We start from the raw sequence: 26,593 nt of genomic DNA, 5'->3' as shown, positions 1-26,593 counted from the left end.
TAATATAATAGAGTATGTTTGAATTATTAAATGTCAAGATCAGAGAAAATGGAATAAATCATTTCTAGGAGAGATATGAGGAGCGAATACTCAGGAAAAGTAATCAATGCATTTTTATAAGTTATATGAAAGTCACCTTACAGGTATTGATGGTATTATATAGACTGATGTGCTTTGTCTAGAAAACAATTAATACAGTATGTATTCTTACAATTTAAAAATTATTCTATGTACTTTGTTTTTAAAAAAGGAAAAAGAAAAAAAAACTGTAGCAATTATGTAGTTATCTGTTCCCATGATTTATTTGGTTTGTAAGAATTTCAAAAAATATCTTATGGATGTCTTTCTAATTTAATAACAATTTAAAATATTAAATGTGCCTAATTTTCTTTATGTACTGTTTGAAAAGTCTCTAAACACAAATTATAAGTGTTTTTCCATGTTTTATCCTGAAATCAGCTTCCTTTAAAACAGTTATCAGCAGTTCTCTTGCATGTTGCTTCAGTTTTCCCAGAAATTTCTACACAGTGAGACTCTTCTTTACAGTGTAAGCTGAATTATTAAGGGAATATCTCATTATTTGTCTTTCCGTCTCTTATCTTTCCTCTTTGTTTTCAGTGTACACTATTTTCTCCAAGGTGCACTCTGATCGGAATGTGTACCCATCTGCAGGTGTCCTCTTTGTTCATGTTTTGGAAAGAGAATACTTTAAGGGGGAATTTCCACCTTATCCCAAACCTGGTATGTTCTTTGTGGGAAAAAAGTGGTTAATTTACTAAATTTTTCTTTTTGTTCGGTGTGTATAATCTGTATGGTATATGATCAGCTATTATTTGAAATGGTCTGGCTATGTGATAAATTAATTGTTGTAGGATATTTCTCATTTTAAGACTAGAAATTTAATTACAGAAGGAAATTTATTTTTGAATTTTAAGGAAAGTATGTTTCTAGATTCCCAGTCTTGAGTTTTATGCCTCTGACAAATGATCTACCTATATTCACATAGAAATAATTATAGCTGTAAAATTATGATTTTCCATATCAAGATGTAGATTCTTACATAGCACATTGACTTCTGGAAAACTATACATGTGTGGTAGACAAGAATGAAATATATTAAGTAAGAGTTCTCAAAAGCTTTCACAATAGGAGATAATTTTATATAACTTCAAAATAATATAATGAAGGTTAATTTTTTCTTCAAAGTGATACCATTTATGAAGTCTTATTTAATTCACTATTGATTTAAATATGTTATTTTGAATGATCACAAATGCAGTCAAATTAATAAAGATGTATGAAGTATAGCAAGAAAAAACATATTAAGTTTTTTTTAAATTTCAAAATATTACGGAGGCACAAGTGTTTTTGTTACACGGGTGAATTGTATAATGCCGAATCAGGGCTTTTAGTGTGCCTGTCACCAGAGTAGCATACATTGTACTCAATAGGTACGTTTTTATCTCTCCCCTCCCAACATCCCCCCCTTCTTAGTTTCCAGTGTCCTTTACGCCACTATATGACCATGTATACCCATTGTTTAGCTCCCACTTATTAGTGAGAATATGTGAGGTTTTTTTGTATTAAGTTATAATTCAAATAATGAATTCAGAAAAATGAATTTTCTGAAAATCATATTTCGTAAGAACACATTTTTAAATTGGAATTGATATAAATTTTTTTGTAGATTATATGATGAATAGCATATCAGAAAGCTTTCATAAAATATAGTTAGCCATGTTCTTAATAATATTCAAGAAAAAAGGTAATGTTTTCATCAGTTATTTAAAAAATGTTTTCTTATGAGGCATTACATGTTTGCAAAACTCTATAGCTAAACCTTTTGAGCAGCATCTCTAACATTTGAGAAGAAAGTATGTAGTTAGGAGCATAGTTTCTGGAGTCAGCCAGGATTAAACTCTAGTTCCACCATTTACTATGACCATGGAGAAATTACTTAATATGGAAAATAACATATTCCATAAATAAAATTAGGGCCAATAATAGTACTACTTTCATAGCTATGTTTGAAAATCAATGAAATAGTACTTGTAAAGCATTTATTCAATGCTAATAAATAATGCTGTTGTTATTACTTATTAATAAATGCTATCATTATTATAATTGTTTTGGATTTGTAACATCTTTTTCAGTCTGTCCTCCAATGTTGTAAAATTATATTATTTTTATTTTGCCAATATTTTAATGATTTTGAAATATTCTTTAACATTAGATTGATAGTATCCAGAGTTTCATGAAAGGAATGCTTCTCAAAAGAACGAATACATCAATATAATGGTTAGGGAATTTTTCTGAAAGATAGTTATCTCAGTAGTGGAACTACCTTACTCTTAGATGACCAAAAAAAAAAAAATCCAAGAAAATTGTATGAATATGCTTTCTTCATTGCATCAAATTTCTAGACAAATTAAACAACCAAAAGGATGTCTTTTTAACATGGGGCCCTAATCAAATTCCCAGATGGATTTTGTGTATGTGTGTATGTAGTTTGCTACAAATGTAAGAAAAAAAATTTAGACCATGTTTTGATTGAAACTACCAAAGGAGCATGTGTGAAAATAACGCTTATGTCTTAATTCTGTGTTTCTTATCTAGGTGAGATTAGTAACGATCCCATCACATTTAACACAAATTTAATGGGTTACCCAGACCGACCTGGATGGCTTCGATATATTCAAAGGACACCGTATAGTGATGGAGTCCTTTATGGGTCTCCAACAGCTGACAATGTGGGGAAGCCAACTATTATTGAGGTAATTTACTTAGAGAAAAATTTTATATGTATTATATATACATATATATGCATATACACACTGTATATAATAATTGGAGTTTTACATTCAGCAAAGAAAGAAAAATGAAATCTATAAGGATTTGAAAGGAAGAAATTGAATAGTTGATAGATTATTTTAAATCTTAAGAAAAGCTAGCAGTGAGTATAGGATCAGTGTAAGAAACTCTAGGATTAGGGTTAGAGTTAGGGTTAGGGTTGGGGTTACATTTCTACACATGAATAACATATATTGAGAAAATAAATGTTTACCGTCAGTAAAATTCATTACATGTGGATATGGAAATTGGCACAGCCACTTTGGAAAACAGTACTGAATGTGGCAGTTAATGGGAGGGGAGTCCTACCATAGTTTTAGACCCTGATGTCTACAGGATAGTTGATGGTAGGGTACAGTGATACATAGTTGCCTATCACTGTATCCTATGATCCAGCAGTCCCACTTCTAGGTAGGTAGCCAAAAGAAATAATTGCAAATGCCCTCCTGGAAGACATTTGCAACGGTGCTCCTCAAGCACAATGTTTGTATAGCAAAACACTGGAAAGCCACAAAACAGTAGAGACCCAAAAGTCTATCACTAAGAGAATAGATTAATAAATTGTGGTGTACTCACACAGTGAATATTAAGGGCAACAATAAACTTAAGTTTGCCCAGCAACATGGATAAATATTTTAAAGACAATTGAATTGAATTGAATTGAAAAAAAAAGAAGTACCAGAAGATACATAGAGTTTACCATTTTGGTACAGTTCAAAAACAAACCAAACCATACATTTTAGCATACATACATTAATAATAAAACTATATTTAAAATGAATGGGATGTTCAACACCAAATTCATAATGACTATTTCTGGTTGGGACAGGCAAGGGTCTACGATAGGAGAGAAACACATGCATTGAGATGGTTTCATAAGAGTTCATTATGTTTTTATACTTCATGACTAACATGGTGTTATGAATACGTGTTAAAAATACACTAAAATGAAGATAAAAATTTAGCCTTTCCTTCATATAACAAGTGGTGAATTAATCTGTAAATAACTTATTTTTATATTCATATGTAGCAACAGGCATAGCATTTTAAAATATTCTATTAATTTAGTCAAGAATTTGCATATCAAACTAATATTTTGTATAAATCTGCTGATTAATTCATTCAGTAAATGTTTATGTGAAATATTTAGATTTTAAGCATCTAAAGTAGATCAGGCACTGTTTTAGAAATAGAGGACCAAAAATAAAGCATGCATACATACACACACTCTCTTCTGCTTTGAAGGTCTTCACACCATAATCATAAGTAAAATGGGAGGATATTACAGTATTTAAATATCTCAGAAGTGATAGAAGAACTACATTCTTTCATAGCTATTAAAATTAAACATTGAATATAAAATCAGATAATGAAATTCTTCCTCCCAATATGAAATATTCTTCATTCCCTTCAGTAGCCTGGGATTTAAAAAAAAAAGACATTGATTAGAATTTATGAAATTTATAATAATGAAATTTGTGATGAATATGGGAAAGCTAGCCATAAAAATATTGCTATTAATTTGAAAATATCAATTGTTTTTTGAGCTGAAACTTCAAGATATAACAAATAGTAGAGGATTCATTCTCTTTTTTCCATTGAAAATATGATTAAACTTTTTGCATGGTAAACTTGTAAATCATGATGTTTCCCAAATAAAATCTATTTTGCATTTTTTATTTACTTCATTTGAACAATAGTTCTAAGTTTATTTTATTGGCTAGTTTTAATTTTAGTGTTCACTGTAAGGCTAATTGATTAGGTATCTCAATAGATTGCAGCAAGGAAATGATTAAATCTGATGGAAATTTGACAAACCATGGAGAGAGAAGTTCTTTTAACTTTGTGGAGTAATATGCCTTTCAGAATATATACCTTTTAAGTATTTTTAAAGGTTTGGAATTGTTTATTCCAAAATTCTGATTCTTACTGTTTTAACTCTCAAATAATATTTCTAATGAGTGTAATTTATTTCTTTTGACGCTCATATTTGATGTATAAAAATCTTTGATACTTGTTTTTAAATGCACAAAATGTTTCTTTTTAATATGAGTCAGTTTTATACTCTTCTTTTGTCTCAGTGTCAACTCCCGCTGCAATCACTGCCAGAAGGCTAGTGCTGGGATTCTAAGACTTTGACACAATCATTTGTGTTTTTGAGGTATTGCAGACATGTCTGAATGATTTAATATCTGTTATAAAGTTAATTATTCTCTGATTTTTGAAGCCATATCCTGTAGTTGGCCTTTGCTTTGTTTGTTGTTTGCAGTGGCTGTTTCTGAGTTGACTTTGATGTAAGTTCATTGGCCCTACAAATGTTTACTAATACTGGACTCTCTGAAGGGATTGATTTGTGGTTTTGAGCATGTGCTGTAAGCTTACTTAAGACTGTGATCCTTTCTGCTTTACTACCATCGTAAGTGAGAGATGATTTCCAAAGGGTCTTTTATGACATTTTTTGACTGGTATGCAGTTTAGTCTTAATGCAAACAACACAAAGATGTGCTTGTTTTGAAGTGTACATTCTGTTATAATCCTTAAACTTCATTTAAAAGTATAAAAACATATTGTTTAGATTTTTTAAAAAACCTCAGGACGTCACCGGTAAGTAATTCATAATGGTTAATCCATTTATTAGTGATGCATCTGTGTTGCTACCAGGACTTAATGGCTTTCTATGAAGGAGTCTTTCTGATTTTAACTTTTTGTTTCAGGACATTAAATAGACCTAATTCTTTATTTTTTCATAATGTTGCTAAAAGCCCCAAGTTCTTATTACCCAGAGAAGGAATATTTTGTAAGTATATCAACAAATAATGAAAATGGAAAGAACAACAATTTGTTTTCAGTTTTGTCCTTAATGAACTTCATTTCACAAATAACATTTCACTTCTTTAATATGATTTTCCTTTTATAATAGATAACTGCCTACAATAGGCGCACCTTTGAGACTGCAAGGCATAATTTGATAATTAATATAATGTCAGCAGAAGGTAGGTATTGAAAATATGTTGATCATTTCCTTACTTACAAGAAGTATTTCTTTATGTTTCATAACTACATAAAATATAGTTAAGAATTTTAAAGCACTACATACCTAATATAACTGATGAAGTAGTAAAATGTAGGAAAGAAAACTAAGCAGTATCTAATTTATTATGAAATATCATGATGTGTTATGGTGGTAAAAAACTCAGGATAGGGAACCAAACAGATAGGCCACTTATTTTTTTAAGGCTTGATTTCATCATCTGTAAAACAAGACTTAAGAATAGCATCTCTCTCATAAGTCTGGGGTAAGGATTCTATGAGTTAAGGCTTGAAACGTGCTTAACACAGAGCTGATCACAGAGTACACAATCAATAATCATTAGCTAGTTTTATTATTTTACTTTAAAATTTACTATAGGTGGTCATCTAGTTGTATGTGACCATATAGAATTGTTGGAAGACAGAAATAAACTGCAATTTGCCACACGATTTCTTTCCTAAACAGCTAATCATGTGTTAGTAACTGTTAGAATGCATCAGCAATTTAAAGTTACATATGCCCAAATTGTAAATGACTTCCTAAGGACTTGTAAGGTTAGGGACAAAGGACATATTCCAAGAATTTCACTCTCAAATATTTTGACTCTATTTTGGCAACCGACTGGGAAAAATACATACTACTAAAAACTTTGTAGTTAAAATTTATAAATTATAGGGTAATCCTCTCTATACAAGATATCATTTATGAGGGTGATAAGAGAGGAGCTGATGCAGAATTTTTTCCTCTGAAAACAGAAAAACAATTTTGCATTCTTGATAGGGGAATTCTTGCTTCTATTTACTAATACAACTAAAAACAAATGAGCAAACAAAACATTTTATCAGAACCTGCTAATTTGGAATTCATGATAATTCAGTCAAGGCTGGATTAAAAATTGCCTTTATACTGTATGAAAGAAAGCAATTTCTGTAAAATGAAATTTGCAGAAATTGCTTAAAGATTTGAACTCCATTAAGTGAATTTTTCTCCAGATACTTAGCAGTATCAATTGTAGACAACAAATGTGTGAGTTTAAAATGACCTTCATACATGAAAAGCAAGTCCAAGTGCCAGTTCTGTAGTCCTGGACAGAGGGCTCCTTGTTGACTCTCCCACTCCCCAAGGGCTTTTGGTAAGTATTTATGTTTGGATCAGGGAGACTTTTGTTCTTGACCACAATTGTGATTGGATGTTAGCATCCATCCTAAGCTGTCCCTGTAGAATTGGAATACCCTTAATGAGCAGAACAGTTGAAAAGTTTCCTTCCCCATTGAGAATTCATCACTATAGTTCTATATTAATAGTTATATTACAGTGGGCTTGAACCATATAACCTTACCATTATGTCTCAGAGAGACTGAAAACTTTTTATCAAGTATGGGAATCCCTACAAACTAAAAGACAGCCTTCTCTACAGCTTGAGCTAACTCCTTCTCAAGCCTGGTCTTAGTGCATAGATACAGAGTACACAAGGATCTTAATAGGTGGTAGCATTGACATATGGGGACCCGTGATCAAGCAGATAATACTAATGGAAGACACCAGACAACTGTGGGGCTGAAAGTTGGCATTAGGAGCTATTTATCTAAATCAAGGGTTTTGGAGGTATGCTGCTGAGGAGGAGGAGGAAGAGATGGGTTTTGGAAGCCATTACCTCTACTTCAGGCAGAGCTGTTCCACTGCTTTTTACATAGGGTTTAGTGGCCCTAAACTATTTGAGTATCACTGAACTAAAGGTCACGTATTTGTCTTTGGTAGTCTAGAAAGAATGTCTATGTGCACTAGGATGTACATCTTTGAGCATGGCCTACACTCATGCTATTTGTCCCAGACAAGTTTTAGGAAAAGAAATAACACAAGTTTATATCAGGGTAATCAGGCTCTGTCCAACTCCCTGCCCAGCTGTCTCCTGTTCTGAGAGACCTAATGGGAAATTAGTCATGTAGTCTCACACAGCGTGGCGCTCAAGGAGAGTACAAAAAGTGATTCTCTAAATTGGGTTTAGCGCCTCAGAGGCCTGCCACCAATCTGTTGGCCTACTGTTCTCTTGGCCTCGGTGATTTCCAAATATAGCAGGCATGGGATTTCCCCAGAGTTAGAAAGCTGCTGTGACTCATCTGTGGTAGGCCTGGCATCAGCTCTTAGCTGGGTAGACAGCAGGCAGCTGCCCAACCCAGAGCCTCTGAAGGGTGTAGTGGCAGCGACAGGCTTCACAGCAGGTCTCAGAGAGGGAGACACGAAGCAGGGTCACAGGGATCAGGAAAAGCCAAGTAACAGTTCTCCAAAAAGTAGTACTGATAATAAGAAAAGAGTTAGAAAATTGGATGTAAAAACATTTTAAGGAAATGAATAGATTATTGACCTCTGGCATATTCAACAGCTATATTTGGTATTATTTATAAATATTATTTATTGCCAAGAAACTCTTCCTGAGGACACATTTCTGCATGACTGTTTTTAGGTACGTAGCAAAATGTAGCATAATTAAGCTATTGTTTCTCTGTATAAAACAGGAAATTTATCTGCTTAAAAGAGAATAAATATATTTTAGAAGATTACAGATGGACCAATACATTAAACAAATCTAACAAAATCATAAGTAGAATAAATGACAATATGGGATATTAAGTAAAAGACTTTTTATGATTAGGGCCTTGAAGAACTAAATCTTCGGGAAGTAATGGCTATGCTCTAGAGAACTGTTAAAAACTTTGAAACCGGAGTTTCTTTCTTGACGTTAGCATCAAATCTCTTTTAGTATCAAAGAAGCTCCATAAGAAATGAGGTCATTAAGATTTCTGGTACTTATGTAATTTTCTTTTTGGTTTCTTAAGGAAGAGTGGAATACTTTACAGATAAATGAATTTTATTGAAATAAATTACAGGATATACATAGTATAATTACTACTGGCGACTTTAAATTGGTGTAGAGTCCAGAAATATTTTCTTGTACTTTTACAGTATGAATTCAGATAACCAAACTTTTCATATTATTGTTAATATAATAAGAGCTAAAGTTTAGGCAGGTGTGGTGGCTCATGCCTGTAATCCCAGAATTTTGGGAGGCCAAAATGGATCACTTGAGGCCAGGAGTTCAACACCAGCCTAAGCAATACAGTGAGACTCCATCTCTACAAAAATAAAAATAAGAATTAGCTAGGCGTGGTGGTGCACGCCTATAGCCCCAGCTACTTGGGAGGCTAAGGCAGGAGGATCTCTTGAGCCCAGGAGTTTGAGGCTGCAGTGAGCTATGATCACATCACTGCTCTCCGGCCTGGGTGACAAAGTGAGACCCTGTCTCAAAAAACCAAAAACAAAGTTTAATATTTTATAAGTTCTTACTATATTTTGGGAACTCCACTGGTCACTTTATATATACAGTCTTTTTAAAATGAGATAAAAATAATATGAGGTAAGTTCAAATTCATGGCAAGTTCTTGGACATCTCCAAAGATAAGCTTCCATATCTGAAAGTATAGAGAAAAATGTAAGTGCCTACTCACTGTCCTGTTGTGAGAATTAAATGTTAAAATTCACTTAAATCCCTTATCTTGGCCTGCCTCATAGTAAATATTTTTAAAAAGTTAACTTTTATTATTATAGAAATATTATTAAATAAAAAGTAGGCTATTCTTTATCTTAATAGAACAATCAAAATATAGGAAATGATGGTTTGTAATTCAAGAGTAACATTTGAATAACAAATATTTCTGTATTTATTTAGATTTCTTATATTGAGAGTCTTATTTCAACATTGGGCTGGTTTAAAATATAGATTATGAACTATTTAGAGGGAAATTTTGATGAGACATTGGGGAGGGGAAAAAGCTAACTAAATTTCTAACAGTGTGAAATGTGGAATTACGTAAGAACTTTTAAAATTTTTCTAGCTTATTTAATTATAGAGTGATGAAAACAGAATTGCTCTGATTTTTAGAATTTGTGTTGGACATATAATCAAAATTTATTTTAGGAAAAAGTGACATTTTAGCATGCTCCTAAAAAGATCAATGATATTATCAATTAAAAATGCAGATTGAGTCTTTCTTCTTTTGGGGGCAAGTCCTGTGATTATAAATTGCTGGACCTTGGATTTTATTATATCATAGATAAAGTTCTGTGTCTAACGGTATGTTATGTTTTTAGAGACATCCTCTATTATACAGAAAATTTTTAAAGCCAGTATTAATATTGTTCCCTACTTCCAGGATTATGACAGAATTCAACAAATCTCAAATTGTTCTTTTGTTTCCCCTTTAAAAGACTACTTTGTTAAAGATATGCATACCCTTTTTCTCCAAAATTAGACTTCCCATTGCCATATCAAGCAGAATTCTTCATTAAAAATATGAACGTGGAAGAAATGTTGGCCAGTGAGGTTCTCGGAGACTTTCTTGGAGCGGTGAAAAATGTGTGGCAGCCTGAGCGCCTAAACGCCATAAACATAACGTCGGCCCTAGACAGGGGCGGCAGGGTTCCGCTTCCCATTAATGACCTGAAGGAGGGGTAAGCAGACCTTTATCTCATTGTCTTAAATATAGATTTTTAAATATGGTGATTTTATCACGCTTATTATAGATGGCAGATGGCCTATTACAGTTTTCTTTTTAATAGGAGATAGATATTGTAAAGATATGAACATGCTAGCAATTTTCTATATTGACAAAGAGATTGTGTTAATAGTTCTTTATATCTCAAGTTCCAGGTCTGTGAAATCTAATTGTTATAGATCAGGATCAGCATCGTAAATTATAGCACTAAGTCTTTTGTGCCTTCCATAGAGAAGCTGATTATTTAGGGCCATGAATTTCCAAGGAAATTGATGCCCCAGTTATCAGCCGCAGAAGGATGCGCGGACTGCTGTAACTTTATTCTAGGAAACTATTTCTTCGTCTTTAACATTCTTTCCACCATGTGTTGGTGACTGATAGCTGGGGTGGATTGGAAGCCCATTCCTATGACACGAGAGCCTAAAGCCTGGCCTTGTCACTCACAAACTGGGTGATATTAGGCAAATCTTGAACTTCTCTGGGCCTCAACTTCCTCATTGGTTCCAGTGGGGATTATACTCTTCCTTAGGGTTGTTATAATGATTAAATGAGACAATCTATTAGAAAGGGATTTGTCGATTTTCAAGCTGTACAAAATACAACTTGTATCCTTGTAGAGGTCAGGAAACAGTCTTGCCTGTGCAAATTGAAAGCGTCAATGTTCTTATCAAGACAAATTTTGATCTGTAATTACCAATCTGTAGGTTGAGGCAGATTTGCCCCCGTCCTATTAAAGTACAGTATGTGGTATAAATCACATTTTTTCACAGCATATCCCTTTCCAACTCCTCCTTCATCCGTAATTCTGAAAACACTGTTATACAGGTGATATCTGAAATTAGCTAGAATACCTGGATTAGTGAGAATTAACTCCAAGGGCAGCTTTAAAGGAGAACTTTGTTGGAAATAAGGGAAAACATCACAGATGACATAGATGAAGTCTGAGGGAGTGGGTAGTAGAAGGATAGGGAAAAGCAGTGAGTTATAAAGTCCAACTTAAAAATTTCGGAATTAAGTTTTATCTTCTATGTTATAGCAATAGATTTTGAAGTCAGTCATGCACACATAGAAGTGCTTTGAGGAAAATATTTGCTTTATCTTTTGTCTGTACACTGGTTGGCTTTCTATATGAAAACATAATTCTAGACCTTAAATCTTCACTTTGGAATTACAATATGTTTCTCTTTCCCACTGAGTAATTAAAGTGAAACCATGGAATGAGATGAACAGGAGTATTTCCCCTGAAACATTCTCTAAATATGGAGCTTTGTCAACATTTTTCTTAAAGTAATGGTGTTCCACAATGATTGTGAAAACAATAACCAAAAAAAAAAAAAAAACATTGCAGGAAATAGCACAAAAAACAGGCACTGGTAGAGTTTTCCATAGTTGTAGTTTTTTCTGGTCTCACCTTTTCTCCAATCAATAATGCAGGCCCCACCCGTAGAGGCACTTTTAGAACCTGAACTTAATTGAACTAAGCAGCTACCTAAACCAAACTCTGACCTAAAGCAGTGCTTTCCAACTATGTCTAGCCTGAGAGTTGCCAGTAGAACATTACTAAAAATATAGATAGGTTCCTGGCCTCTGATTCCCCCTGGAGACTGATTCTTTGAGCCTAGGGCTGGGCCTGAGCATGTGACTCTAAATTAAGAACAGAATTTTTGTCCTACAAGCACTTGTTAGAGAATTCAATCATTGGTGGACCAGCCCCCAACACCTGCTAGAGGGAGGCATATGCTGTCAGATGTTTGAGAGTTCGTCCCATGGCATTCATTTGGACTCTTGTCTCAGATCCCTTCCCAACTTGAAATGCTTTCCATGAGTTTTAATTTAATGTTAAGCCTTAACCTTTACAAAATATTCTTATGAGGAGTCTTTTAAAATAGCATTTCTATGTGCCAACTCCATTACTCCAGTCTCCCTATAAAAGCATGAATAAAATAAAATCCTATTGTTATAATTCCAGAAGAAAAGTTTATCCCTAGGAATGATTTTGCATGTTTTCTTTAGTTGTTATATAATGTCATGGTAACAGAAATAATTTTTTAGCCCTATTGCTTTAAATTTAGAAATAAATCCAATGCTTAACTCATCTCTAGTGCCTTTCTTCCTTTTTAATGGTGTATATTGTGATTTTTAATTTACTTAATACACTTTTTTCCTCTGTATTTTCTTTTGAAAATATCTTGGGCTATAAATCCTTTTAAAAATGAAATATCATAAAGATCAAGAAGTAGGGTCAGCTATTGCAAAGGAATTGCAACCCTTGCTTTTTAAAAATTTTATTTAAAATATGTATCCATGTACTTCAGAAGTATTAATTAAACACCTAATAAATGTGCTTAACACTTAAGCATAAGTCTTGGTCCTGGATTAAGAAAAAAAAAAGATCCTCTTGAAATTATTTCCTATTACTCATGACAGCCACAATCTAGTAACTATAATATAAATTTTTTCATATTCAGTGTGTGTAGTTAAATAAACAGCAGATGACCAAGAGTAGCTCTCAGTGGTAGACTCTTGAAGTAAACCTACTACCCTTCCGCCATCTAAAGGGTCATTAAATGTCTATCCTCAAGAGCCTACCCTACAGCATCCCGGCTCATTGTCCTTCTTCACAAGCATTTTTTCATCTCTGTAGAACTCACTGACAGCTTTGAAACTTCTCCTAAATCAAACAGAAAATGATTATAAAGATTTACTTCAAAGTGAGTAAGCTCCTGCAAAGGGAAGGCTGAGCCCTCTGAAAAGGTTCATTTTCCCGTGCCAGACCCATAACCCCAAAGCAACTGTGCTGTCTCTGGGCATGGTCTTGGTTCTGGCTTTGCTCCTGACACTGAGCCAGAGGCTAAGGACTCGTGGATGTATTTAGCTTGGGATAAAGCTGGTGGAAAGAAGAGCAGGTTTATATTTCATTCTAGGCATGTCATAGCTGCCAACCATGGGTGAGTGATGTAGTGTAAATGGTGGCTATGAAGGGAATGATGGGGTGTGAGGATTAAAGAATATACTCAATTTTCCTAAGAGATTGTCAAACCTACCACTATTTCCTCTGGTACCAAAGCGTGTGGATCTAGCCCCAATTAGCAACTGAGAATCCTAGTTTATTCTCTACAGGGAGCACTTACAAAGTACTCCCTCTAATTAATTGTCTGATTTTTGTCCTGTATCAAAGGCCTCAGTGAGAAGTTATACATGAGGAAGGGAGAATGTATGTCAGTGGCTGCCAGATATTGGTCTGATGGAAAGTCATGATTCTGGGCTAGTTTTAGCAGGGTTCTGAAGTTATCTCCATCTGTGATGATACAGGATTGCCCCTTTTTCTTAGATGATGTCACTCCTCTGTAAATTAATACAACCTCTATGGAAAACAGTATGGAGACTACTCAAGTAGAACTACCATTGAATCTCAAAAGTAGAACTACCATTGAATCCAGCAATGCCACTACTGGGTATGTACCCACAGGAAAAGAAGTAATTTTATCAAAAAGATACCTACATCTGAATACTTATCACAGCACAACTCACAGTTGCAAAGATGTGGTATCAACATAAGTGCCCATGAGTTGATGAGTGGGTAAAGAAAACATGCACACATACACACACACACCATGGAGTACTACTCAGCCATAAAAAGGAATGAAATAATGTCATTTGCAGCAACTTGGAACTGGAGAACATTATTCTAAGTGAAGTATCTCAGGAATAGAAAAACTCTTGCTAATAAGTAGGAGCTAAACAATGGGTACACATGGTCATAAAGTGATGTAAAGGACATTGGAAACTAAGAAGAGGAAAAGGTGGGAGGGGGTGAGAGATAAAAACTTACCTATTGGGTACAATGTATGGGATTCAGGTGACAAGCACACTAAAATCCCTGACTTCAGCATTATATAATATAATTCATCCATGTAGCAAGAACACTTGTACCCCCTAATATTTTGAAATAAAAATTATAAAAAACATAATGTCCCTCCTGTATTTTTGGTACAAATATCCTTTCTTTTTTCTTTTTTTTTCAAATATCCTTTCTCTTATGGATTGGTGGTGATATGAGATAGGAATTTTTGAAAAAGTTCCTTTAACAAAAGTAGAAATTGGAAACCCGTATCAGTCCATTTTTATAACAAAAATAAATAAGTGAAATCAATATAACTATATGTTTAATTTCTATTCTTTTAAATTCTATCATTTTTTCTTTCATAATTTAACATTTCTTATTAATGTGTATTTTTTATGGGAGAGTATTGTATTAGTCTCTGGGTCTTAGTGATTTACAAAATACAATTTGTGCTTGCAGTCTACTAGGGACTGGGCAAGTCATCAGATAATTAAAATCAGTGTTGTGAGAGCCACAATTGAGGTACCACAGAGAGGGCTCCTTCTTCGCTTCGGGTCTGTGCCTGGAGAGGGTTCATGGAGGAGGTGAGGTCTGATCTGCATTGAAAATGTGAGTACAGACTGGCCTGCTGAGAAAATGAGAAAGGGAAACTTTAGGCAGAAGTAAGGGCATGGCCAGAAGCCCTTAGGGGAGAGCATGTTGTACTTGGCAACCGACTCAGTGTGGAAATGGGAGACAGAGATCCACAAGTGATAGTTATCAAGGGGGCAAAGACCAGACCATGTAAGGCCTTGTCTACCTGGAGAAGTTGTTTGGATTTTATCCAGAAGCATTAGGGACCTTTGTAGAAAATGTGTGATACTAAAGTTTTCCTTTTAGAGAGATCACACTTGTGTAGAATGAGGGGAGGACGGAATGGAGGGAATGCTGCGTGGAGACATTGGTGTTGAGGGGACTCAGTAGCCATCCGTGTTCCCTGGTAGAGGTACGTGAACACGTGAGAAAATTCTTTTAGAATTTAGTGCCACTAAAACATTAAGGTCTCTAAGAAATAGTCACACTATCCCCTCTCTAATGATGAGAACTGTGACATTTACTGTTTTTTCTATTTTGATTCGGATACAAGTAAGTTCAGTGCCTAACTCAGTGCCTAACTCAGTGCCCTGGATTACTATGGAATTATTATCATTAATAATAATGTCAATTTTTCAGTTTTTTTCCTAATATTTGGTTACTTTTTCATTTGTTTATTACGTATGTTTTGTTATAATCTCATAAGTCCTTTATCCTTTATTTTTCATCTTACTTTTTGATTGATTAATTGTAGATACGTACAGAAAAAAGAAGTGGGGTAGAGGAAAAAAGCAGGAAGTGTGGTGTTGCTACTTTTGAGAGCCCAAGAGTTCCTGGGCAACATGTAATGTGTATGGACACATTTTTCTCTAAACCGCCTTTTATCTCCTGTATACATAAAGAATGAAAGGCATTCATTAGTTGGGACAATTTGGAAAAAAAATAAAATCATTTGATCCATTTATCTGGCTATTGCTGAAAAAGGCAGAGTTTTGACTTCAATTATTTACCTGTTATTTGGCTCTTCACATATGTTTAAAGGCCTCAATAAATGTATTTTACCTCAAAAAGCGGAAATTGAGTTGTTCAAATTGGAAGCCAAAATTCATTGCAAGGACTGAGTCTATCTAGCATACATCGATCCCTAAGGTTTTGAAGCCCCATGTTTTGTTAGCATTCATTGAGAGCCTTCTGCTTGATAATACATTCCCGTCCATCTGTTTACACACAGTTGAAATTTTGAAAACATGTGCTGGGGTCATAATGGTAAAGATCATCCTCATTTCACTTCATAAAAATTTTGCATTTTTACATATCAAAAAGCTAGCTAAAGGGAAAACAACTGATTATGAAAAACATAATTTTAGCATGTATAGCATAGTTATACATGGCTTCAGACAAAATTATGTATTAAAAAAAGCCAGCATGTTCAAACTTTTTGATTCTATAGAAGAAACAATAAATACACACTTTTTTTTATACCTACGAGACAAATCCAATATCAGCTTCTCTTGCGCGTGATATTTTTGCTCTGTTTTTTTAAACTTGGTATAATGTATTTTATTCATTCATTCATTCATTCATTCATTCAGCAAATAGGCTTCCTAAGGACAATGGCAAAGACTGGGTTCAAGGAGAACTGTTAAGGACTGTTGCTTCACTCCCTGAGGAAGGTGATGGTGGCTAGAGTTAGAGTTGTGGCAGTAGGATAGAACAAAGTGGACAGGTGTCTATGAGAGTTATTTCAGGGTAAATGTCAGAGTCTGATGATGGATTGGATATGTGGAAGAAGGAGAGGAGTCAAAGACGACGGTGCTTGAGTTCGTGACTTGAGCATCTGGGGATGCCAATCACCAAGAAAGAAGAAGATAGAAGGAGGAACAGGTGGAGGTGGGGTGGGGTAATGGTGAGCTCAGCTTGGAACATATTACGTTTGAGAAGCTTATAGATCATCCAAGTAGAGATGAAAGTAATTTGGCAGTGTGTGTCAACTGTCATAAAATGTTTCCACTTCTAGGCATCTCTTTTAAGAGAGTAACATTAAAGAATACGCACAGAGATAGTCTTTGCAATATTATTTACAACATCAAAAAATTGGAAACAACTTATGTATCCAACTCTGAAATAATTGTTGAATAAATCACATGCACTTAAAAAATTATATTGCCATAAAACCGTAATTACAAAGACTACAATATGGAAAATGCATACAATACATTAATTGAAAAAGCAGGATACAAAATTATATTTTAGAAATGATTGCAATTAGGTTAAAATGTATGAATTTGAAAAATATTATGCAAGGTACATTGGAAAATGAAAATAGTTCTCTTGGCATATAAATGAGTTCTGTTTTTATATCCCAAGTTTTCTGTAATATTTTTATATTGCTCTCATAATTTAAGAAAAACATTTCAAAGTACCAAAACTTTTATGCCTATTTATGTTATCTTGAAAGGAATTAATTTAAAATCTTACTAATTACAAATGCAAATCAATGTCTTATTTAAGCACGAGCTGTTAACAGTTGTAAGAAATGTTCCTTTTGTATCTGCATTTGCAGATATATTTTACAATTATTAAGGAAAAATATGAGGTTAGCTTGGCAGTTAATAAAAGGATAGAAATTAACTTTACGTGAGGCTTAAAAATAATGACTTGTTTTAAATGGAATATGTTTATATTCACTGATCATCTAAATACTGATAGTTTCTTATATCTACTTTTGTTCTGAATTTTTAATTTGATCTTTAATTTTAGTCCATTTTGTTTGTTTGTTTCTCAAAGGTACAATCATTTTTTTAGAAATGTTTTTTTAAATTAAACTTAAATCCTAATATCAATTTGATGTAAAGGGCACAGGAATTTGTGTAAACATTCTCTGGAACACCGTTGTCATCTCTGGCTTGGCTGTGACTTCGTGCTTATATTGACATAGCTTTGAATCTTCATGGTGTACTTTTATTTCATTTCATTTTTTAAAAAGAACAGCTTTATTGAGAAATAATTCACAGATCGTACAATTCACCTATTTAAAATGTACAATTTTGTGATTACTATAATCCATTTTAGAACATTGTCATCCCAGCACACCCACCCACCCCACCCTGTACTCATTAGCAGTCAATTGCCACCATCCCCAGCCCTAGGCAACCAACCACTAATTTACTTGCAGTCTCTATAAATTTGCCTATTCTGGACATTTCATATGAATGGAATCATACAACATGTGGTCCCATGTGACCAGCTTCTTTCACTTTGCATAGTGTTTTCAAGTTTCATCTATGTTGTAGAATTTATCAGTATTCTATTTCTTTTTATTGCTGAGTAATATTCTATTGTATGTGTATATCGCCTTTTGTTTATCCCTTCATAAGTTAATAAGCATGTGGATTGTTTCTACTTTTTGCCTATTGTGAATAATGTTGCTATGAACATTCACGTACAAGTTTTTATGTAGACGTATATTTACATTTTTCTTAGGTATATCCCTAGGAATGGAATTGCCGGGTCATATTATAACTGTATTTAACCTTTGAGGAACTGCTACACTATTTTCCAAAGCAGTTGAATCATTTTACATTCCTACTACTAGCAGAATAGGAGGGTTCCAGTTCCTCCACGTCTTCACCAGCACTAGCTATTGTCTGTCTTTTTTATTATAGCCATCCTAGTGGAAGTGAAGTATCTCACTCTGGTTTTGATTTCTCTTTCTCTGATGGCCAGTAATGTTAGGCATCTTTTCATATGCTTATCAGACATTGGTATATCATCTTTGGAAATATGTCTATTCATATTCTTTGCCATTTTCAATTGGATTATTTGTCTTTCTAGTAAATTGTAAGAGTCCTTTTATATTCTAGATACAAGTCCCTTATTAGACATATGATTTGCAAATACGTTCTTCCATTCCATGAGTTGTCTTTTCCCTTTCTTGATGGTGTTCTTTGAAGCACAAAACATTTTGACTTTGATAAATTTATTTATTTTTTCTATTATTGCTGGAGTTTTATGGCGTCATATTTAAGAAATCATTGCCTAATCTAAGGTCACAAAGATTTATGCCTGTTTTCTTCTCAAAGTTTAATAGTTTTAGCTCTTACATTTAAGTCTTTGATATATTCTTTAAGTATACTATTTTTAAGAAAATTTTTAGGTTCGTAGAAAAATTAAGGAGAAGGTGCAGAGATTTCCCATATACCTGCTCTTCTCACACATGCATAGCCTCCGCCATTATCAACGTCCCCCACCAGAATGGTGCATTTATTATAACTGATGAACCGACATTTGACAAACATCATTATCCCCCAAAGTCTATAGTTTACATTAGATTTCACTCTTGCTATTGTACATTCTGTGGGTTTGGACAAATGTCCAATGGCATGTATCCAGAATTGCAGTACCATACAGAGTAGTTTCACTGCTCTAAAAATTGTCTATGTCCCAGCTATCATTTCTCCTTTCCCTCAACCCCTGGCAACCATTGATCTTTTTACTGTCTCCACAGTTTGCTTTTTCCAGAACGTCATATAGGTAGAATCATATAGTATATAGCCGTTCAGATTGGCTTCTTTCACTTAGTAATATGCATTTAAGTTATTTTCATGTCTTTTCATGGCTTGATAGCTCATTCTTTTTTAGTGCTGAATAATATTTCATATTCTGGATATACTATAATTTATTTATCATTCACCTATTGAAGGCCATCTCGATTGTACTCAAATTTTGGCAATAATGAATAAAGCTGCTATAGACGTCTGTATGCAGGTTTTTGTGTGGATATAAGTTTTCAACTCCCTTGGATAGATACTAGGGAAAGTGATAGCTGGATCATATGGTAAGAGTATGTTTAGTTTTGTAAGAAACTGCCAAGCTGTCTTCCAAAGTGGCTGCACCATTTTGCATTCCCACTGAAAATTCCTTTTACTCCACATCCTTGCCAGCATTTGGTACTGTCAGTGTTCTGGATTTTGGCCATTCTAATAGGTGTGTAGTAGAATTTTATTGTTGTCTTAATTTGTGTTTACCTGATGACATGTGATGTGGAGCATCTTTTCATATGCTTGTTTGCCATGGATATGTCTTCTTTGGAGAGGTGTCTGCTGAGTTCTTTGTACATTTTGGATAACAGTCCTTTATTAGATACGTGTTTTGCAAACATTTTCTTACAGTTTGTGGCTTGCCTTTTTATATTTTTGATAGTGTCTTTTGCAGAGCAGAAATTTCATTTTAATGAAGTCTGTCTTATCAATTCTTTCTTTCAGGGATTGTGCTTATGGTGTTGTAACTAAAAAGTCATCACCAAACCCAAGATCATCTAGATTTTCTCCTGAGTTATCTTCTAGGAGATTTATAGTTTTGCATTTTGCATTTATATCTGTGATCCATTTTTAGTTAATTTTTGTGAAAGGTATAAGGGTTGTGTCTAGATTCTTTTCTTTTTTTCCACAGGCATGTGTCTAGTTGTTAAAATGCTACTGTTGAAAAGATTATCTTTCCTCTATTGTAGTGCCTTTGCTCCTTTGTCAAAGATTAGTTGACTAGATTTATGTGAGTCTTTCTGGGTTCTCTATTCTGTTTCATTGATCTATTTATCTGTTCTTTCGCTAATACTACACTGTCTGATTGCTGTGGCTTTATAGTAAGTCTTGAAGTCAGGTAGTGTCAGTCCTCAAACTTTGTTCTTCTCCTTCAATTTCTTGTCGGCTATTCCAGGTCTTTTGCCTGTCCATGTAAACTTTAGAACCACTTTATCAATATCTACAAAATAACTTGCTAGGATTTTGATTGAGATTACATTGAATCTATAATTAATTTGGGAAGAACTGACATTTGACAATATTGAGTCTTCCTGCCCATGAACTCAGAATATCTCTCCATTTATTTAGTTCTTTGATTTCTTTCATCGGAGTTATGTAATTTTCCTCATATAGATCTTATACCTATTTTGTTAGATTTATATTTAAGTATTTTATTTTGGGGGGTAATAATGTAAATGGCATGGCGCTTTTAACTTCAAGTTCCGTTGTTCGTGCTGGTATATAGAAAAGTGATTAACTTTAGTATGTTAACTTTGGTATCCTACAGCCTTGCTATAATATCTTATTAGTTCTAGGAGACTTTTTGTCAGTTCTTTTGGATCATATCATCCGTGAGCAAAGACAGTTTTATTTATTCTTTCCAAATATGTATACCTTTTATTTCCTTTGCTTCTTTCATTGCATTAGTTAGGACTTCCAGTATGATGTTTAAAAGCAGCAATGAGAGGTGACATCCTTGACTTATTCCTGATATTAGTGGGAGAACTTCGAGTTTCTCACCATTTTGTGTAATATTAACTATAGGGTTTTTGTAGATGTTCTTTGTCAAATTGAGGAATTTCCCCTCTATTCCTGGCTTACTAAGAGTTTTTATCGTGAATGGTGTTGGATTTTGTCAAGTGCCTTTTCTGCATCTACTAATAGGATCATGTGATTTTTCTTCTTTAGCTTGTTGATGTGGTAGATTATATTAATTGATTTTTTTAATGTCAAACTAGCCTTGCATAACTGGGATAAATCCCACTTGGTCATTGTGTGTAATTCCTTTTGTATATTGTTGGATTTGATTTGCTAATATTTTGTTGAGGATTTTTACATCTATGTTCATAAGAGGTACAAGTCTGTAGTTTTCTCATAATGTTTTTTTTCTGATTTTGGTATTTAAGTAGTGTTGGCCTCACAGAATGAGACAGGAGGTATTCTTTTGGCTTTTATCTTCTGAGAAATATTGTAGAAAATTGGAATAGTTTCTTCCTTAAATTTGTGGTAGGATTCAACAGTGAACTCATCTGAGTCTTGTGCTTTCTATTTTTGAAGGTTTTTGATTATTGATTCAATTTCTTTACTAGATATAGGGTCAATACAGATTGTTCTTCTTGTATGAATTTTGGCAGATTGCGTGTCTCAAGGAATTGGTCCATTTCATCTGTATTATCAAATTTATTGGTATGGAGTGGTTCATAATATTCCTTGATTATCCTTCTAATGTCCATGGAATCTTTAGTGATATTGATCTTTCATTTCTCATATTAGCATTTAGAATTAGCATTCTTTCTCTTTTTTTTTCTTAGTAAGTCTGGGTTATCAATTTTATTGATCTTTTCAAAGAACCAGCTTTTTTTTCCTTTGATTTTTTTCCTCTTGATTTTTTGTTTTAATTTCACTGATTTCTTCCCTAATTTTTATTGTTTCTTTTCTACTCCTTACTTTGGATTTCATTTGTTCTTGTTTTTCTCGTTTCCTAAGGCAGAAACCTAGGCGGTTGATTTTAGATCTTTTGTCTTCATTCAATGCTATAAATTTCCCCCTGAGTGTTGCTTTTGCTGCATCTCACAATTTTGATGTTGTAGTTTCATTTTCATTTACTTCAAAATATTTTTAAACTTCTTTTGAGATTCCTCCTTTAACTCATATGTTATGTAGAAGTGTGTTGCTTTAATCTCCAAGTATTTGGGAATTTTCCAGTTATCTTTTGATGTTGATTTCTGGTTTAATTCTCTTGTCATCTGAGAGCAGACATTGTATGATTTCTATTCTTTTAAATTTGTTAAGGTGTGTTTTATGGCCCAGAATATTGGAAAACATTCCATGTGAGCTTGAGAAGAATGTGTGTTCTGTTATTGTTAGATGAAGTAGTCTATAGATGTCTATTAAATCTAGTTATCTGATGATGATGTTTAGTTCCACTATGTCCTTACCAGTTTTCTTCCTATTGCTTTTGTCTATTTATGATAGAGGGATGTTGAAATCTCCAACTGTAATAGTAGATTCATCTGTTTCTCTTTGCACTTCTATCAGCTTTTGCCTCATGTAATTTGATGCTTTGTTATTAGGCATATACACATTAAGGATTGTTTTATATTCTTAGAAAAATTGACCCCTTTATGTAATATCTTTCATTATCCCTGATAACTTTCCTTGCTACAAAGTCTACTCTGTATGAAATTAATGTTGCTAATCCTGCTTTTTTAAAGTGTCATATTTAAAGTAGATTTCTTATAAACAACATATAGTTGGATCTTGCTTTTTAATCTGCTCTGATAAGCTCTGTGTGTTACTTAGAGCATTTAGACCATTGATGTTTAAAGTAATTACTAATGTAGTTGGATTTCTCTCTACCATATTTGCTATTTTTCTATTTGTTGCCCTTGTTCTTTGTTCCTATTTTTGTCTTTCACTCTTTTCTCACACTTTGTGGTTTTAACTGAACATTTTACATGATTCTGTTTTCTTTTCCCTCTTAGCTTATCAGTTGTGGCTTTTTCTTTCTTTTTTTCTTTTTTTCCTTTAGTGATTGCCTTAGAGTTTGTAATATACATGTACAAGTAATCCAAGTCCAATTTTAAATAACACTATACCACTTCCCAGGGAGTGCAAGTATCTTATGATAACAAAATAATCCATATTTCTCCCTCACTTCCCTTGTATCATTGCTCTCATTCATTTCGTTTATATATAAGCATATATAAATGTTTATATACTTAAGCATACATAGGTGAATACATTGTTGCTATTATTATTTTAAACAAGCTGTTATCTGTTAGATCAATTAAAAATAAGAAACATAAAAAATTCTTCTTTTTATCTTCACTTATTTCTTCTCCGATGCTGTATTTTTCTTTATGTAGGTCTCAGTTTCCAACCTACATCATTTTACATCTCTGTAAAGAACTTCTAACAATTCTGTTCACTTTATTTATTATAACCCTTTATTAATCATAGTTGTTTAAAATTTCTGGTCTGATCATTTGAACATCTCTGCCGTATCTGAATCTGGTTCTGATGCTTGTTCAGTATCTTCAAACTGTGTTTTTTGCTATTTAGTATGTTTTGTAACTTTTCCTTGATAGTTGGACTAATGTACTGGGTGAAAGGAGTGGCTGTAAATAGGCCTTTAGTAATCTGGTGGTAAGGTTGGGGATGCTTTCTATAGTCCTATGGTTAGTTCTCAGTTTTTCAGTGAGCTTGTACCTCAGGACTGTGAACTTCACATGTGCTGCTCAGCTGCCCTCCCTTAGGTGCAACAGGATGGCTAAAGTGGTCTGATGTTGGGTATTTTCCTTCCTTTGCATGGAAGGATAGAGCCAGCTATAGTTGGGTATTTTTCTTCCCCCAAGTAAGTTAGGCTCTGATAGAACCTAGCAGGGTAGGCTCTGGTTAAATAGTTTCTCCTGAGGGCAGGCTTTGTTAAGAACAGTACACTCTGATGTGTTTCAAAATGATTTTTTTACCTCCCCCTGCTGGAAACACAAGAGAATTGTTCTGTTATATTCACTGTAAGGACCTGGTAATCTCAAGGAGATAAAACACATAAATATGGGAGCCCTCTGATGACGGGGTTCCTCTGGAGTTATTACCTTCTCAGATTTGTCCACACTAAGCCTCCAGCAGTTCATCAATTAAAGTTCAGGGTTGCCTACCTCAATACTGGTTCTCTCAGAAGTTTCAGCTCAGGGGTTTCTTCTCCAGTAAATTGTGATTTTCTGTATTTGTCTGTCAGTCTCTCCAATTTTCCAGGCAACGGTTTGCCCTGTGATCTTGCTTATCCTATGGATCTAAGAAGAATTGTTTATTTTTCAGTTTGTTCAGCTTTTTACTTGTTGTTAGGTTGGAGTGTTTACTTCCGAGCTACTTATATACCTTATTGGAAACCAGAAGTCCTCTTTGCTCCATTGTGGATTAATTTTATATATGATATGGGGTAGGAGGCCCAACTTCATTCTTTTTTATGTGATTATCTGGTTGTTCCAGCACCATTAGTTGTAAAGACTATTCTTTCCCCCTTGATTGTCTTGGTATCTGTGAAAATAATCAATTTACTTAATATGAGAGTTTATTTCTCAATTTTATTCCATTGATCTATATGTCTATCCCAATGCCTTTTCCACACTGTCTTGATTACTGTAACTTTGGTTAAGTTTTCAAATTGGGAATTATGGCCCTTCCAAATTTGTTTTTCTTTATCAAGATTTTTCTTTGTGTGTATGGCTATTCTGGGTTCCTTAAATTTCCTTATGAATTTTAGGATCAGTTTGTCAATTTCTGCAAAGAAGGCAGCTGGAATTTTGATGGTTTTATTTCATTTCATAAGTAGCTGTAACATTGTCCTTATGAAAAGAAATAATATTTACTTAGAGTAATTTCCTGGTTTTCTCATTTCTTTTGAAAGGTCAATGAGACGCCTGTCTTCTCAGGCTGTTCCAGGATTATTTAAATGCTGTTATGACTATCTTGTTTTATTGTGAATTCTCGTTAGCCAATTAAATAGATTCTTTCTTCATAATTGCTAAGATATACACTAAGAAAATAAATTTTATGTGCCTCGTTTGTGTTTACCAAACAATAATTTTTCCCTTACATTAATATCTTAGATAAGAGATTGAGAGGCCTTCTAAAGAGAGACCAAGCATGTAGAGGTTTGTCTGGTAGAAAAACTGACAGAACTCTTGGGTAAAATAGCAAAGCCTACCTAAAGCTCCATACTTCCAGGCCTATAGTTTCACAATCTTATTATAGTGAAATCAAGTGAAGATTTATTACTTATAATTATTTATTATATTAGCGATAGGGTTATTTTTTACACAATTTACATTAAGAATAATTTTTTAAGGTATGCAGTCTGCCAAATGCAGTAATCAGAATATGATACATGATTATTTTTAATAAAAATAAATGGAAAGAAATAAAACTTTTTTTGGAAATTAACGTTGAATGGAAAGAGTATTTGGTACACCAAAGCACTCAGTAAATATTGGTTGAATAAAGGAATGAATGAAAGGAAGCCCGTACATGAATCACTGCTTTTAAAGCCTAGGCCTCTACTGTAGGGATAATTCTAGTTAATCCTTCAATTCAAAAGGATAAATCCTACTTTCAAGGTAGATTGTTATTTTAGTGTTTCCAATTTTCTTAAAGGATAACCTGAAAGTTTCACATTTTTACAGCGTGTATGTCATGGTTGGTGCCGATGTCCCGTTTTCTTCTTGTTTACGAGAAGTTGAAAATCCACAGAATCAATTGAGATGCAGTCAGGAAATGGAGCCTGTAATAACATGTGATAAAAAATTTCGTACTCAGTTTTACATAGACTGGTGCAAAATTTCATTGGTGAGTTTTTGTTTTATTTTGTTTTTGCAAATGTAATTAAGGGTGATATGGCTGGAGATAACATTCGACAAAAACCTGAATTGCTTTTAAGAACAAATCCAACAAATCCAGGGTTTAGGTTGTTAACTGCAATTGACTTTCCTTGACTTTAAGGATCTGGTAAGCTTGTCAACAGTACATCCATTTAGGAAACAGTATCTCCACTTTTGTACTCACTCTACCCTTGATTGGTTGCTGGGTCTGGATTAGCTTGGCAGGTGGTCCAAATGAACCCTCTGGACATCCAGGTAGCTGCTAAATCAGCAGGGATTATGGAGTCAGTGTGATTATGTGCAGAACTTTTCTTCTAAAATATGCCACCACGACCCCACTTTGGCAGGAGAGAATGTAGTACAATAATAACTCTAAAAATAAAGGCATCATTGTGCTAACAATTCAATGTCCTGAAAACTCAAATTTTAGGGAAAGTTTAAAGCACAAGAAATAATTCTAAGTGAAAAAAGTTAGAATCTTACCTATAGTTCATAGCCATTCAATATTTCTGTCCAAACCACTTTTTAATTTGCATGTTAAAAGATTTAGGAAAATGTAAGGTTTC

The 26,593-nt window shown here is 33.7% G+C and overlaps 1 protein-coding gene across 3 annotated transcripts in view; it reads left to right on the top strand.

Annotated features, from left to right (window-relative positions):
- SGCE (sarcoglycan, epsilon) overlaps positions 1 to 26,593 on the top strand; it is a 66,226-nt gene that overhangs the window by 25,931 nt on the left and 13,702 nt on the right. For 2 of the 3 annotated variants that reach the window (XM_012647876.1, XM_012647871.1), the window contains exons 2-6: positions 619 to 741; positions 2,617 to 2,774; positions 5,771 to 5,843; positions 10,189 to 10,387; positions 25,833 to 25,995. In XM_012647876.1, the coding sequence (XP_012503330.1) occupies positions 619 to 741; positions 2,617 to 2,774; positions 5,771 to 5,843; positions 10,189 to 10,387; positions 25,833 to 25,995 (716 nt within the window). The remainder of the gene's footprint in view (positions 1 to 618; positions 742 to 2,616; positions 2,775 to 5,770; positions 5,844 to 10,188; positions 10,388 to 25,832; positions 25,996 to 26,593) is intronic. The other variant, XM_012647881.1, reaches the window with a different exon arrangement.

This window comes from Propithecus coquereli, unplaced genomic scaffold (assembly GCF_000956105.1).
Source record: "Propithecus coquereli isolate 6110/MARCELLA unplaced genomic scaffold, Pcoq_1.0 Scaffold108, whole genome shotgun sequence".
NCBI lineage: Eukaryota > Metazoa > Chordata > Mammalia > Primates > Indriidae > Propithecus > Propithecus coquereli.
The sequence above is the reverse complement of the archived record's forward strand: the minus strand, read 5'-3'. Positions and strand labels throughout refer to the sequence as shown.